This window comes from Typha angustifolia, chromosome 2, assembly GCF_048772165.1.
Source record: "Typha angustifolia cultivar Huaian chromosome 2, ASM4877216v1, whole genome shotgun sequence".
In the NCBI taxonomy this organism is placed as follows: Eukaryota; Viridiplantae; Streptophyta; class Magnoliopsida; order Poales; family Typhaceae; genus Typha; species Typha angustifolia.
The window spans coordinates 6,740,310-6,756,801 of NC_133240.1; the positions used below are offsets into that span (position 1 = coordinate 6,740,310).

Genomic DNA, 16,492 nt, shown 5'->3' on the forward strand with positions numbered 1-16,492 from the left:
ACCAACTTTCCACACTATAACATGATTTCCTCCGCCATCTCTTCTTCTCCCACCTCTCTCTCTCCCTTCCGGCCCCGAAAACCTCTTCCGACTCCTAGGGTTCCGGCAATCCTCCGGTCGGCGGTTCACCCGAAAGCCGTACTACCTTTGAAACCCATTTCCCTCTCCCCCCTCATCCGACCGAGCCGGAGACAGCTGCCCTCCATGGCCTCCTCTGCTGGCGCCGCCGCCACCTCATCCAAGAACCTGATGGTATTCGACGACGAGGAGGAGCTCGCCGTGTCGCTGGCGAAGTACACGGCGGATCTGTCGGAGAAGTTTGCTAAGGAGAGGGGCGCGTTCACGGTCGTCCTCTCCGGAGGATCGCTGATCAAATCACTCAGGTGGGATGACTTGGTCAGATTAAGGCAATTTTTCTTTATGTGCTCGTATTAAAGCTTAATTTGGGTTTGTGGTTGGGTTGTTGCAGGAAGTTGTTGGAGTCTCCGTATTTGGAATCCGTGGACTGGTCGAGGTGGCATGTCTTCTGGGTGGATGAGAGGGTTGTGCCAAAGGATCACGAAGATAGCAATTACAAGCTAGCGTTTGATGGATTCCTTTCCAAGGTAGAAAAAGCTTCGATTTTTACTAACTTTCTGGGAATTTGTGTGACTGTAGAGATATTTGATTCGATACGTTCGGCTAATTGACCATCTGTATAGGATAAAGCTTGGACCTTGAAATGAAAATTAGAGCCTTTAGGATTCTGCATTATTTAATTGGATAATTTCATAGCTGATTCTCACTTCATAGTTCAATTTCATGTTGATTGAAACCACATGTGTCATTTGCATATCAACGAACCGATGTGTTATTAACTTACCCAAGTGTTCATAGTTGGAACTGCTCTAGAGATGATTCAGTTCTTCTTTTCCAAACATAGGTCCCAATTCTGCCAGCTCAGGTTTATGCCATAAATGACTCTCTATCAGCTGAGGGTGCTGCTGATGACTATGAAAACTGTTTGAAGCAACTTGTCAATGATGGGGTGATTGCAGTATCAACAGCTTCTGGTTTCCCGAAGTTTGATCTCATGCTGTTGGGAATGGGCCCTGATGGTCATGTAGCATCACTTTTCCCGGGGCACCCTCTCACTAAAGAGAACCAGCGGTGGGTTACTTTCATAAAGGACTCTCCAAAGCCACCACCTGAAAGAATAACATTCACATTTCCTGTGATCAACGCGTCAGCTTATATTGCACTAGTGGTCACTGGAGCTGGTAAAGCTGGTGCAGTGCACAAGGCTCTTTCGGACAAGCAGGGTTCATCTGATTTGCTCCCTGTCGAGATGGTTTCACTTCAAGATGGGGAGTTCACATGGTTCACTGACAAAGCAGCGGTCTCAATGTTGCAGGATAAAGCAAGCTTGTGAAGATGTAAGTTGAAGATTATGGTAATAACAATTTAAATAAGAAGTATGTTGAGCTCCAAAATTTTCCAGTGTTATGAATATCATTTGGCATGTATTTGCATCTACTAGAGAAATCTGTATGAACTATGAAGGAAAATAATGGATGCCTAAGTAGGATGTTGGTTTCAAAAATGAACTTGACAATCTTTCTTCTATTTTAATTTCATGAATATATCCATGTTATAATCTATATTCCTTTAGCGATGCAGATGACAGAATTTATGTGTTTAATGGTCTCAACTCGCAAATGTACTGAGTGCATAAAGTTATAATGCGAGTAAAATAGTACCCAAATTGAGAATGTGACTAGTCTTTGTTATTTCTTTTTGAGATATCAATGCAACCATGGCACCGACTTCCAGTCACACATATTTTTTTGTGGTGTGCATAGTTGTGTCTACACGATCTTCAAAATTTAAGGTGAACTTCAATGTTCTGCTGTCCTGCAATCATGAAGGTATATACAATCACCATCTTTTGGTTGTCTAATTAGTTGTCATATGGAACTGTTATGTGCGGTCTTTGATAAGATAAATAAGTCTGAGAGTATCCTTTGCGGCTGAAGATCATCCTAGGATGTATTTTTGAAAGAAGTATCTTCAACTGTCAGATTGGATTCAATCTCATACTTGATTGAGATGATTGCTTTAATTTTGGATTTTCAGGAATTATAATTTCATCACCTTTCCATTGTGATACATTTATATTCCACAACTGTACTCTCTTCAATTTGTTGGATCGTTAGTTTAGAGGTCCACTAGTTGATTTTGGACTTCTGGATCTGCTGATTGGTGTCATCTATGACCATATTAGTTTTTTCCCCTTTTGCATGTTAAATAAACTTCTTTTAGTCAAGGAGATTGGTATTTGTTGCTTATAGCTACACTGCTACAAAAAAGCTTTTATCTGTATTACAATATTTTTACCCTAGCAACTCAATATTTTAAGTACATTGTTATTGTTGTGCTGGAATACAGGATTCGACTCTTAAGAGTAATTGTGATTGAATTATGGAATGATTTTTTTTCCCTTAGGATATGGATTGGCAGTTTAGTGAATGACAAAATTAACTCAAAATGGTGATGTGATGATGTTAAATGGTCTGAAAACTCTGAAGCATTATATATCATGGTTTGACACAATCAATTTCATAGTGAGTTTTTTTTTAAAAAAATTTTGCTTACAGGAGAGGGACAATAATTCCTAAATAATCAAATATAGTTTGAAACTTGTCCTTTTGCACCCTACTTTACCTATTGGATGGTTCATAATGTTGAACCAACATTATCTGACATACCATGACATACCCCTACCCCATATCATAATTGGCAGTCCACTAGTTTATGCCGGGTCAAAACACATTCCGCTCCAACCCTATGCCCTCTTTTATCATGAGCATGTGAATTTTACTTCTGTGCAAATCTCAGAAACCAGATTATTGATAAATGGCACAAGAGATACATCTTTTGATGAATTCCTGAAATTGGCTAAATAGTCTAATCTCCTGCTGCACTTCTTGAATATATACTATGGATCCCAAGCTAGTGCCTGGTTCCATATTTGATACTTCTACATGAACATCAATGCTCCTTTTTTGTTTCCTTTTCTTTTCCTTTTCTATGAAGCCAGATTCTTTTTTGATGGCCTTTCAGGTTATACATTTAATACTTATTAGCAGTGCCTTCACATGTGCAAGTCACTGAGCTTGTTCTTTCACTATGTTGATTTATGCTAGAAAATGGGGGAGATGTTGGCTTTTAAAGAGCTGGAGGTTGTACATAGAGTTGCATTGCCTTAAAATCTTTCCCTCCCCCTTTTGACTCATAAATTTAAGTTGTTTCAAGAGGACCTCCCTCTAGCTAAGTACATTGTCAAGTAACTATCAAATATCTTACAGCATTTAGAACTAAGTAGCAACAATTGCATACATACTTCACAACTTGCTGGAAGGTGAGGATGTTCTATGATGCATCATATAACTTGCTGTCCAAAGTTTGTTATTCATCCAAATGCTTTCTTTACTGCATAGCTGTTTAATAAAGTTTTAATGCCATTTATGAGGATTTTATTCTCACAAGTTCCATGTTGACCAAGAAATGTGTTACTTTCTTATTTTATTGCTAGAACATGAGCTCCGAATAATTTTGTTTTCTTTATCCTGTAAGCATAGAGGACATCTTTGCAGCATATTCTGTTATATGGTTCTGATTTATTCCATTAGTCATGAGAAGAGTTTATATTGTTGGAACTTAAGATATTTGTTAGTTGTTTGTTTGTCCACTGGATGGTCTTTTTCCTTGAAACAAAAGTATAGCAATGCAAAGTTAAAGTTCTCTACCTGTGACTTCCCATCAAGGTGGGCCTCCATTGATGCTTCCTGTTTACAAGATAAAGTAACACATGAGGAATCCTATTTGCTTGCCAAAAGGTTTGGATTTTATCTGGAACCTCTCTTGAATAGTTAAATAAGGCCACTCTTGAGCTTCATGTGAAATCTTTTAAGTCTCATGTGCAGGAGAAGCAAATGCTTGTGGTCCTGAACAAGGTCCCCAATGTATGATCCTCTTAAAAGCCTTATTTGCTAAATTAGAGCTGTGTCCCCTATTGATTAAGACTCCCTTAAGATGAATACTTGTTGATAGTAAAAGTGGTGCCATCTTTGTTCTCATGCTTGTTAATGAAAATTGCCACTGCATTCTTTAAAATATTAAAATCTTTCAACATAATAATTATTATAATTATTTTTAAGAGAATATTCTTAATAGATTATTTATAAAGTTAATAATTTTATATAATTAAAATACCCTTCTTTTTTAAATTTTAGAGTGTAAATATTATTAACAATTCTTGTCTCACAGAAAATAGTATATATTTCATTGTACTATAATATTATGTATAATATTGGATAGCTTTTAAATTATTTGTAATAATTTATCTAAATTGTGTTTTAATTCTGATCAATTAGATTTAATTAACAGAATGACATTTTCAAAAACACAATGATTTTGATGGCAACTATATAAAAATTATCATCTTTAACTGTTTGTGTTTGTGGCTTTATTTGTCATTAGAGGCCAAATTGCAAACCAAGAGAGATTTGTTAGATTGTGACACAAGAGACATTGCTCTTGTACTGGAATGCCTCCAATGAAGTGAACCATTCTAATAATAGACTAATAGTACAAGTTATTTCACTTGGAATGTTTTGGTTCACCAATATTTAAAATTTTATTTAAGTACCCTCTCAAAACCAACAATGCCATCCTTGTCTCTCTCCAATAATAAATATTATAATAAAGTGCAATTTTATCAGGGTTAATTATATTTTTATGTACAACTGGTCAACTGCTCATTTATTTTTTATTGCACTTTTGACCCCCTCAATTATCTTAAATATCTCGAACACTCAGCTTCATTACTAATGACTAATTTTAAATGCTACAAGGAACAGTTTGGATAAATGAGGAGTTCAATATGTAATATTAAAAAATAATTGGTGATAGTTTGGGATCTAAATAAAATGAACCTATTTTTGTATCAATATTTTTTTTGTCTGATTATTATTACCAGCTTATCCTTATTTTTCAATAAGAACATCAGCAGTAATATTTGGATAAAAATTTGATACGATTCGATCCATATTGGCTTCATGCGGGACATTGGGTTCATTGGAATGATCCTATTTATCTAGTTGAGTAAGTAGAATCAATAAAATCCATTTTTGCTAAGGTGCGTTTGAACGCAAAAATCGCGTTTGAACGCTTGCATTACGTTCGCATCGATAGAGAACGAAATTGGCACGTTCGGACGTAGCCGTTCGAACGCCTGCATCACGTTCGCATCGACAGAGAATGAAATTGGCGCGTTCGAACGCATCGCTGCGAAAGTATGTGTTAAGTTAGGGATGTTAGGGTTGTTTGGGATATTTTTATGTTAATTATGAAGTCCTTAGAGTGAGCCTCTATATATATGTGGAGAAAACTCTAATTGAGATTTTTTTTTTATCTAGATTGGAATTGGCTTTAGCCTAATCTTCTTCTCTCTTGACTCTAGCCATTGGCGCCCTCTTTCACCTCCTTCCTTCCACTGCCCAGGTCTTTGGCCAGCTTCTTTCAGCCTTTAACCTCCCTCTTCCACAACAACTTCTCCCCCTTCACACCAAGAACTAACCTTAGCATCCATCTAGCTAATGAAGGGTTATCAAGTTAAGATCTATGTTTCAAACTGTTGCGAATTAGATTAGGCCGGTTCGTAACAAAATTTCACTTATCTACTATTATATCTACTGAAAACCTATTTATATGAAGTACAGAGCTTTCCTCTCCAGAGATTAGAAATGGATATCAATCTGGAAATTTTCTTCTAGATTAATAGTTTTTGTCCCTCAATATACAAATTTTTCTACCAATAATACTAACTGGACATAGTTTTTCTTAAATTGCTCTTATGTATAGATACGCTTATAAACACTAAAGAGGATATTTCATTAGAATTACACGTATAATTATATATTTTTTTTAATCTTTTCCGAATAATAAAAGGTAGGATTAATTTCATTTAGATCCTTTAAACTATAGCTCATTTCATATAATCATCTTAACCTTAGTTTTTTTTTTCTATTTTTTTCTCTAATATGCGGATGATATAATCCTTTTTAATTGAATTCCTGAAGTTCTATATAATTATAGAGGTTAATATATTACTAAACATAAATGAGAGTTGCCTATGTGAAAATGATGCAAATATATTCACTAATTAGTTTATTATTAGGTGCGACTTGGCTGGACTATATTTTGGACTCAAATTTCTCCCAATTTTCCGGATAAAATATTAGAATAAGTATTTCAAATAGGCTTGCTCCACTTGTTCAGATGGAATACTTTATCTAGATCTTAACCTAATATATATAATTTAAATGCCTTTATTATCCAGTGATGTAGAATGGTTTTGTTAAATCTTTTAAAATAAAATGCCAAAAATCCAATGTGAGCTCATTCCATGCTGGAGATAGTCGTCTCCTGCCCTAATTAGGTGGAAATTTAGTGGACGCCGCACAATCCATCCAGGTTAATTTGGGGTTGTAATTGGATTAGCGCCAACGTATTAATTATACATATTTATGACTATCAGATGCACACGATCAATATGCTGATATGTATCTAACGGTGAATCAGAATCGATCGGAACCGAACACCGCAAACTTGTGCCCTAGATTTAAAAATAACAGGGTGTCTTAACTGACCCAGCACAAGCCAGATTAAAAGCAAGAGACACTTAAAAATAGTTGAAAAATTCAAACCCAATCCTCCTCCCCATAATCAACTTCCAAAAAGAGGCTGCCTTCAAAATCCCTTTTTTACTTATATATCCTCTAAAGTTAACATTTAGCTGTATAGTCTCAAAATATATATTATTTGTATAAAAATATTCATAAAAATTAGAATAAGAATAGTTTTTCATCTTTTTATGTCTAAATTATTTAGATTTTAGTAGTTAGTTTACTCCAAGGGGTATTTATGTAAGCATAAATGTTTTTAAAAAGTATGTATATATATAATTTAGAGAGGCCTATAAATAAATATGAGACTTTGGAAGGGCATGTATGCAAAAAGACCCTAAAATAAATTATTTATATTCAATGCATGAGTGAAGAAGAGCATGATTGATGGGTCTTGGTCTCTCTCTCTTTCTCTTTCTCTTTATCTCTCTCTCTCTCTAGAATAGTAGTTGTTATTCGCGTCACATGTCCTCCTCTTTTACTAAAACAAAGCACATTATTCCACTGATCCCAAGCCCTCTCTCTATCTCTCTCTCTCTCTCTCTATAACCCCGTCGGTGGCCAAACACACCACTCTCCTCTTTCTCTCTCTCCTCTCAGTACGACAAGGAAGTCGAGCGATCGAGGGATATAGAGAGGGAGAGAGGGGGAGGAATAGTTAGATTGGTTAATGGTAGAAGCGGTGGGGATTGGAAGAGGCGAGGCAATCGATGGTCGTGATAGGTGGCTTCTCCGGCGGTGGCGGTGGAGGCGGGCAGTGGAATGTTGGGGTGGTGGTGGCGATGGGTGTGACGGCCCTGGCCGGCGTCGCCGTGGCCGCCACCCTTGCCCTCTCCTCCTCTCGTAGGTAAAGACCCAAGTCACCGAACTCGTAAAGATCCCTCTTTTCGTTGTCCCCCGTCGTGGATTCTGGTAGTTTAGAGAGAGATCGGTGAAGAAATAGTTATAAATGAAAGCTTTGAGACGGTCTAATACGTCGTCGTCTTCCACGTCGTCGCCGTCCTCCTCCTCGTCCTCGCCTCCCTCTTCGTCGTGGATCCATTTGCGATCGCTTTTAGTTGTGGCCTCTTCGTCTTCCTCCTCTTCGGCTTCCTCTCCTGTTCCCGATCGGTGAGTCCGCCCCCTTTGCTCCTTTTTTGGTAATAAAAATTGTTACTTTATCTTTTGGAGAATATAAAATGTTTGCCCTCCTCGATTCTTTCCTTGTTTTCCTTTGTTAAGTGCCGGCCTTGGAATCTGCCGTCCCTTGTTTCCTACTCTTCCACGGGGTTCTCCGTTGGGTCTACTGAGAGAGTTGCGATCGTAAAAGATGGTGCCAAATTAGTGGAATTAGATCATTTTTTTCTTCATAAAATAGCTTTAGTTTTCTGTGAAGTAGAGTAATTTTGACGCTAGAATGTAAATGGTTTTTGGGTACGTTGTGGATCTCTGATATTTCTGCTTCCTGATAATTGGACTCTGATTACTTCAATTGGACGTCTTCCTTCATAATGGAAGAGATCTAGCCTAAAACTTTTGGTTCATGGTATTTTATCTATATGTTGGACAATTGGATCTTAATAAAATTTGGCCACAGAGACTAGTTCTTTGCATTGTTATTCTGCCATCGGGCGTCCTTGTAAAGTTGTAATGGCTGGATTTTGCAGTTATTTGAGTTAAAACATTATTGATATATGTACCAGTAATTAAAATATAAAAATTGCTTAGAAAGGTGAACCCCAACCATTATAAGATCTTCACATTCTGAAGGTTCATTTAGATATATGAGTCTCTGATACTATATAACAGCTTGCCCTTACACTTGGATTTATATTTTTTCCTGGGTATATAGGTTTCCTTTATTTTAATGTGAAGAGAATTATCCTTGAATCTCGAGGAGTAGACATGAATTGATTATTATTATGCTTAAAGTTATAAATCCTCTAACATTTGAAACAGATTTGCAAATCAATTCATATAGTTTCTTTCACAGTTAAAAGAGCATTGGATTCTCCCATCTCAGCTTTTTTAGGTCAAGTCCTCAAACTATAGTAATGTACTTAAATTTTATTGGGGTAGTGATGCCCCATTTATTTCACCAAATCCTTTGGGTTACTTTCACCAATCTTGTTGAAGATTATTCAATCCTCCATCTTGTTCGAGTGATCTAGTTGACACTTAGATTTTCTCTTCTTGTTCTTATTGCTCTTCAGTTGATAAATTTCTGCCGGCTAGTCTTCAGTATGACTTTGGATTATTATTTTGTAGTCATCTGTGGAAGACCATTGGTCTTTGAAACACAAAGAACTCTGCAAGTTATTCATATACTCAGTTTCTCATTTCCTTTTTCCCTTATGCTTCTTGGTTGACCAAGAATATGACTGCATTATTTCCAGAGGAAGCCTTAAATCACCATGGTCACGAAGAAAAAGAAAACGTGCGCTTTCTCGTCGGCAATGGTACTCTCTATTTTCGGCAAATGGAAGGCTTCGTGATGGAGGGGTGAAGTTCTTAAAAAAAGTCCGCAGTGGAGTATGTACATATTATGCTTGACCTATATGGTTCACCTATATAATAACTGGTTCAATTCTAGTCAGTGCAGTACACTACTTCACAATTGCCAATTTTCTGAGATCCTGTACTTATTTTTTGGTCTATGCTAACAGTAGCTTATTTGTCCTTATGATTACAGGGAATTGAGCCAAGCATCAGGGCTGAAGTTTGGCCTTTTCTCCTTGGAGTGTAAGATACCTGATCTCTCAGTTGTTCACTTATTTCTTTCTTTACTGGGACTCGGTTTACTTTACACCTTGTTAGATTATGGTTGTTTTCCTTTTGTATATCAATTTATATAGGTTGTGAATAATTATTGCCAATAGTCATGGAATACAATATATGTCCTGGGTGTTTAGCTTTGTATATGCACCTTGGGAATTGACATTATGTTTTCATTCATTGACAATGACTGTCAAATAAGAATCAGTTGATATTTCTCCCTATCCTCTGATATTTTAATTGCTGATGACAATGGGGCAGTAGAATGCTATCTCTCTGAATGCCTGGCATGTATTAAAACTAACATTTGGTGAATAGCCAAACAAAGAGAAGATTATAATACTGAAAATCCTAAGATAGTTATTTAAGTTCTTGACTTGGGCATAATTGAGTTAACTTTGGAAGATTACTAGATTGCCGTATTTTCTCGTCTAAATTTAAGGTAGTTTATAAATGTAAGGAGTCTCAGGTAGTTTTATGAAAACATTTAGATGCATTACTGTAAGGTTAGCTAGAAATTGTACTTTATGTAAAAAGGTTATTGTCTTGTCAAATGGGATGAGAAACTCTTCAGAGCTAGAAAGTTTTCTAGATTTGTGTTTCTAAAAGTAAGAATGCATATGGCAAATAATTTTTATATAATTTACCTTCTGTTAATCTATTCATCTCATTTTTTGTGGAATGCACATATCTACATCTCCTCCTTTTGTTGTTGCAAAGTATAATATTTACAGCTGAAAGCAACTTAGCCCTTGATATGATATAATAAGATCTGAAATTTATCTCATGTATCACCTTCTTTTTTGGGTTATATCAAACTTAATGTAACCTTATGGAGAGTTCTTGTCTTCTTGAGCCAACTTAAGGTTTTGATTTCTTTTAGCACCCTTATTACAAGTACTTATAGGAAAGTATGCACTTTGCCATTAAATTTATGAAAAGAAGAAATATATAGAGCACTCAAGGATGGTCTAATAGATTTTCTTTTTTTTTTCCCATATATTAAGTTGAAATCCAGTGATTTATCCTTGAACTCATTGGTATTTACGAGACAAATAAGGAATTTCCACTTAAGTCTAGTAATCTACTAGAGAAGAGGAACTTTGTAAAGTATTCAAGGATGAGCTGAAAAGTTCTTTTCTTTCAGAGATCTTAAAGTGAGAGAAGACATCTTTGAATTCTAGATATTTATGCTGCACTAATGAATGATAGGCCTGTTGAACAGCGGTGTTGTCCTTGCAGAGAAATAATTAGGCCCTTTGTCCTATACTTAAGGGTCCAATATCTGGGTTACATCAATAATATCTTTGTAGTGCCCTTTTGTCTGATACTGTATTTTTCTTCTTTTCTTATCTCCTCTCCTTTAAATTGCATGAGACAATAACTTGGCAGCAATTTGTGAATGTTTCTTGAGTTGATGGTTTCTAGATTTTGAGAGGTTTAGGCAAATTATACTATGATATGAAATCCTATATAAATTGGATGAATGTTTTCAAAGGTTCTGTTAATGTAGGAAAGAAGGGGATCATTAGTCATTACTTGAACAACCTTGTATAGGAAAATAAGATGACTGCCCACGACTTTTGCCTACCTACATCTAAATTTCCTTGGTCAACCCTATTGAGCTTAACGGCTTAACCTACATCAGGTTGTTGAACGATCCATCCTTAGATATCATGTAACTGGAACCATTTCTAAAACCTTGAAACAATACCTTGGATGCGTGGAACTTCAAAATTTGTGTGATACCTTTTTATATAGCCCTTCAACTTTCAAGTAACTTTGATGTGGCAATTTGTTAGACACATTAAGTTGTAAAAACCTAAGCTAAGGCCTGCCATGAGACATGCCAGTCTTCTATAGGGACCTTATCTGTTGGATCTTCTTGAGTGCATCAAGTAAAAACGGAAGGTGCTCAGAACTGTATTACTTCAGTCCCTACTGCAAGATGTTAAAATACTAAAATCTGCCATGAAATCTTAGCAAACCTACTATATCTGATGGATTTGGTGTTTGGCAAGCACGTCCATGCTTTTGGTGTTTCAACAAGCATTTAGGTGCTAAGCAGGCATTACAAACTATTTCTGTAGTCAAACTAATATAGTATGGTCAAGCTTTTTTGATAGTTTCTTATGATCAAGCGGACAAACTTAGTTGAACACTTGATTTACTAACTTCAATATTGACCTTCACTATGATATGAAAGTCGAAAGGAGCAGTTATAAGATTAAATAGATGAAGAATATGCTCTCAAAACCCTACTAACTCAATAGAGTATATGAAAATGGCAGTAAATTACATGTGAGATATTTGAGGAGAATATATGAGTATACAATTTTTAAAGCTGATTTCCTTTTGGATTGGGTTTAAGAAGCGCAAGGGTCTTTACCAATTGACAATACCCAGTTTTTATTCTACGATTTTCAAAACCAACAACAAAAATGGTGGGACCTTTCAATTAACTGGAGCAGCTAGATGAATAATTTTCTGCCACCAAATCTAGTTTCTCAATATCCCCTAGTAAGGTAAGAGTGGTCCAATATTTTGTCTATGCTTCAAGACAATTTTATTACATTTATTCTCTTCCCCTTTGAATGTGTCGTGTGCTTGCACATAGGTGTTCAAAAGTTTTACTAAGCTATCTAATGCAGATTAGTGTTTATCAGATTGGGATTGATTGAGAAAGTATATATTAGGCATAGCACTCGGCAGACACTAAGCCCCCGTTCACTTCAAAAATATTTTTTTCTTATTATGAAGTACAACCTCTTATTCCAAAATAATAGTTAAAAAATTATAAATATTATTCATCAAAATTACATCTTATACCACATACTTAATTCAATTATCAATTTACCTTTGATATCTATTCCATTAATCTACTTTGTATCAAATTAAAAGATATTCATCGTAATTTTATAACACAATATTTTTCCCATCTTTTCCTTCACTTTATATCACATTAAAAGGTAATTATTATATCATTATTTTATAATACTAGTGAATGTAGAAATATTTATTCCCATAATAATTTCTCATTTTGGTAATAACAAATAGAATTGCTATTCCTATTTCAATCCTATTTCACATGTGAACAATGCTAGAAGATTCTTGAACCTGCAACTATTTGATGCCCTTGGGGGAAGTGAGGCATTTTGAGAGTTGAGTGCCCCTGGCAAGGTGGCTTTTATAAGGTGATGTCTAAGCAAGAACTTGGGAGTGCCAAATTTAAGGTGAGCAGGACAAAAGTGAGAGATCTTTGTTGGATTAAGACTCTAAAATCTAATTTACTAATGATGATAGATGATCTCTAGTGGACATGTTTGTTAATGCAGTTCTGAATCTTCTAACCTATTTTGTTAGTGGAACAAACATACATTTAGTTAGGCTAAATTTTAAAGTGCCTCCCTCAAGTTTTATTTGTGTCATTTAACTCTCTTGTAGTTTTAACCTATATGAAAACATTTAATTTTCCGTCAAAACTAATGGTGAAGATATATTTCTGTCAAAGGTATTAAACTTTTGATCATTTTGCTCTTTATTTTATCTCTTTTTTGAATTTTTGTTATGTCTAAAATGTAAAAGTGAGAAAGATTGAGATAAAGCATAAGATAAAAAATAAATCACAAAAATGTTACTTTTTAGTAGTTGATGTAAAGTAAAAAGGGCATTTTGGTTATTTTATAGTAAAATTAATATCTATATATATGTTAGAATGGTAAGGGTGTTAAGTGACACAAACAAAAGTTTAGGGAGCACTCTGAATTTTGGCCAACAATAGGGGTGTAAATTGTACTTTCAATTTTTTTTATTAACTTTCTAGTATTGTTGTTTTCAAAGAGAAGCTTTTTTAGTAAAAAAAAAATCAATAATATATTATACTTTGTAGTGATGGCGTTAACATTGTTAATGGTATATGATACTTAAAATTTAGACCACTTAGATTTTTGATAGTACGAATTGCTGTTGGCACGTCTTGTGCCAACTCAGTGTCTGACATGGCACATACTATGTCACACCTTGTGTTGATGCTTTGTGCCAACATAGTATGCTAAGAAAGTGCCAAATCTCAGTTGGTGGAGAGGATATAGAGAGATAGAAGGAGAGAAACAGAGTCATATTGGATTGCCAAATCATCCCCATTGAACCATGATCCTGATGAAGCAGCACGAGAAGAAGAGAAACCCTAGTTTTTTCTTCTTATGGGAAGAAAAGGGCCACATATCTGAAACATTCCTTATGTTCCTTAGCTGATTTAACTTAGTAAAAGGTGTTACTATAAATGGATCAAAATGCCTAACTTATAAAAAAGACTGATCCACTTCGCTAATACTGCAATTCATGGATCTATCTTGAAATTAGGATCCTTTGGAGTTTAATACAACTATGGCAGTGAATTTCTGATTAGTTACAGTTGGGATTTGTATTTCTTAAGATATGTGTACTATTGGTATAATACACTTGTCTACTTTTAGCACTCTTGTAAATTGCATTATCTATGAAGATATTTATAAACAGTTTACTTTTGTTCAGCATAATAGGCTGTGTTTAGAATTTTGCAGAAGTTATAGTCGCTGGATTGATTTGTTTCTCATCAAAATATAGTTAATGTTGTGCTATTAAGGTTTAGACTTATTAACAAGTTCTTGATTTTCCATTTTGCAGCTATGATTTGGATAGCTCGGAAGCTGAACGTAATATCATTAAAATAAAGAAAAGGTAACTTATTAAGGTGCCTGTCCTCTTTGTGCTCATTTTTGTGCTATGCTGCTACTTGTCTGCTGCATTAGATTGAATAAAGATATGCACTGTTTTCATGAGCATGATGAAACATGTTCCAAATCCTACTGATCGTAGCTTGTTTTACTGTTTCATCTCCACCACTTCCCCAGAATAAGATGTAACCATAGTAATCAGAAGGGAATGTTATTAGTTTGATATTAGATTGGTTTTATCCTGTCTATTTCAGTGGGATAAGCTAACACAACTTAGCCTTTCCTCCATGTTCTACAGGAAAGAGTATGAAAAGCTGAGGCGGCATTGCCAGCAACTTTTAGTTCACTACAAGAAGGGAAATGGGTTGAAGGTAATTGATGAGCTCAGTAGTGAAGAGAGCCCTGGTTTCAGTGAGGGTCTTGAATCTCCTGGTTTTGAAGATCTCGGTTCGTGTGCATCTATCCCCACTGAGGAAGTGAGCCCACAAGATTGTGAGGTGGACCCATCAGTGGTTGGAAAAGCTGCTGCCTCCAATTTATTTACAGAAGAAGATAAGAGTGGGATAACCTACGTAGATTCATATGCGGCAGAGACGGAATCCTCAGATTCTGAATCATCTGATGAAGAAGATCCAGAAAGCATTGCCTTGTCCTCCATTGAAAGGAGTTCAGATCATGATCTTACATATACCAGGAGTGCTTCATTCAAAGTCGACTTTTTTAACTCCAATCGAACATCTGAGGACTTTGCAACATGGCAACGCATCATTCGTCTGGACGCCATCAGGGTTGATGCAGAATGGATCTTGCACTCCCCACATCAAGCTACAATATCCGAAGAGAAGGCACTACAAGCTGCTTTATCTGTTGGGCTGAAGGACTACGATCACTTGGAGCCGTGCATGATTTACCATGCCGCCCGGTTGGTTGCAGTGCTCGAGGCGTATGCAGTCTACGATCCGGAGATTGGCTACTGTCAGGGTATGAGTGACCTCCTATCACCCATAGCTGCAGTGGTGGAGGAGGATCACGAAGCCTTCTGGTGCTTTGTTGGTTTTATGAGGAAAGCTAGGCACAACTTTAGGCTTGATGAGGTGGGAATCCGGAGACAGTTGAAGATTGTGTCCAAGATCATCAAGTGCAAGGACTCCCACCTTTATAGGCACCTCGAGAAGTTGCAAGCTGAGGACTGCTTCTTTGTGTACAGAATGGTAGTTGTTCTCTTTCGAAGAGAACTCACATTTGAGCAGACTGTGTGCCTATGGGAGGTCATGTGGGCTGACCAGGCAGCGATCCGGACAGGAATCGGGAAGTCTGCATGGGGAAGAATAATGTTGAGGGCTCCACCAACTGATGATTTGCTGCTGTATGCCATCGCTGCATGTGTTTTGCAGCGGAGAAAGCTGATTATTGAGAAGTACAGCAGCATGGATGAGATTTTGAGGGAGTGCAATAGCATGGCTGGGCAACTGGATGTGTGGAGGCTTTTGGATAATGCCCACGATCTGGTTGTTAATCTTCATCAGAAAATCTGATGGCCATGTTTCCTCGCTTCTTTCCTTCAAACCGTCTTTACAGCCTCTACAACTCATCTAGATGTTTCATTTCAGTATCTTAAATTTGATTCTCAATGTTATCTCACCAGCTTTCTTCATTTGGTGGCATAAAGGTGCCGCAAATGTATAACTATTTCTCATTGTTTTGTCTTTTATAGTGGCGAAATTAGGTTTTAAGATCCAACCTCTTGTTTTACTTCCACGGTTTGTATCGATGATTCTTCTGGATGGTCTACCTTAAACGTAGAAATTGGTTTAGACTGATTCAGGAAACTTTGGAAACATAGTCTCGATATGAAAAGTAAAGGGCTTATTATACCTTCATCATTTCTTTGTAGTCTTATGTTCATTAACTAATACATAGCTTGTGTACAGTAGTTCTTTTCTTGCCAATTCTTGTTTCATTTTTATTAACTTTGAATAGATTTTTCCTCTTATCCATATATTGATTGTGCACATCTGATAAATCTTTGATCGAGCCTTTGGTGTAAAGATCGAGCAGATTATTCGACACAATAAATTACCATGACTTGCCACACTATTATATACTATTGGTGTTGGATTATTGCATGTAATTGTAATGTAATTGTGCTTCTTCTTATTAAAAAAACAGAAAGTGAGTTTATAACAAAACTAGCCCACTTTTATATTCTATTTATCTAAAATGGATTTTTATCTCAAACTTAATGCCATTATAGCTCTGTGTAAAACTCTTGGATGAAAATGTTGAACTGTCTAG

General features: G+C 36.1%; 2 protein-coding genes across 3 annotated transcripts; both read left to right on the top strand.

Annotated features, from left to right (window-relative positions):
* The first annotated feature begins 17 nt into the window (after positions 1–17).
* LOC140770709 (probable 6-phosphogluconolactonase 4, chloroplastic) lies at positions 18–1,586 on the top strand. Its single transcript, XM_073111971.1, has 3 exons — positions 18–383; positions 470–605; positions 923–1,586. Exons 1-3 carry the CDS (start codon positions 22–24, stop codon positions 1,409–1,411), a joined length of 987 nt encoding a protein of 328 aa, XP_072968072.1. The 5' UTR covers positions 18–21; the 3' UTR covers positions 1,412–1,586.
* A 5,550-nt stretch (positions 1,587–7,136) lies between these two features.
* On the top strand, positions 7,137–16,080 carry LOC140771106 (rab GTPase-activating protein 22-like). 2 transcript variants are annotated; one of them, XM_073112516.1, is made up of 5 exons: positions 7,137–7,575; positions 9,104–9,239; positions 9,400–9,449; positions 14,148–14,201; positions 14,496–16,080. In XM_073112516.1, the coding sequence occupies exons 1-5, from the start codon at positions 7,439–7,441 to the stop codon at positions 15,730–15,732; spliced, it is 1,614 nt and encodes a 537-aa protein (XP_072968617.1). In that variant the 5' UTR covers positions 7,137–7,438; the 3' UTR covers positions 15,733–16,080. The 2 variants fall into 2 exon arrangements, with proteins under 2 accessions (XP_072968617.1, XP_072968610.1); XM_073112509.1 differs by having other exon boundaries at positions 7,435–7,838.
* Positions 16,081–16,492: the final 412 nt, after the last annotated feature.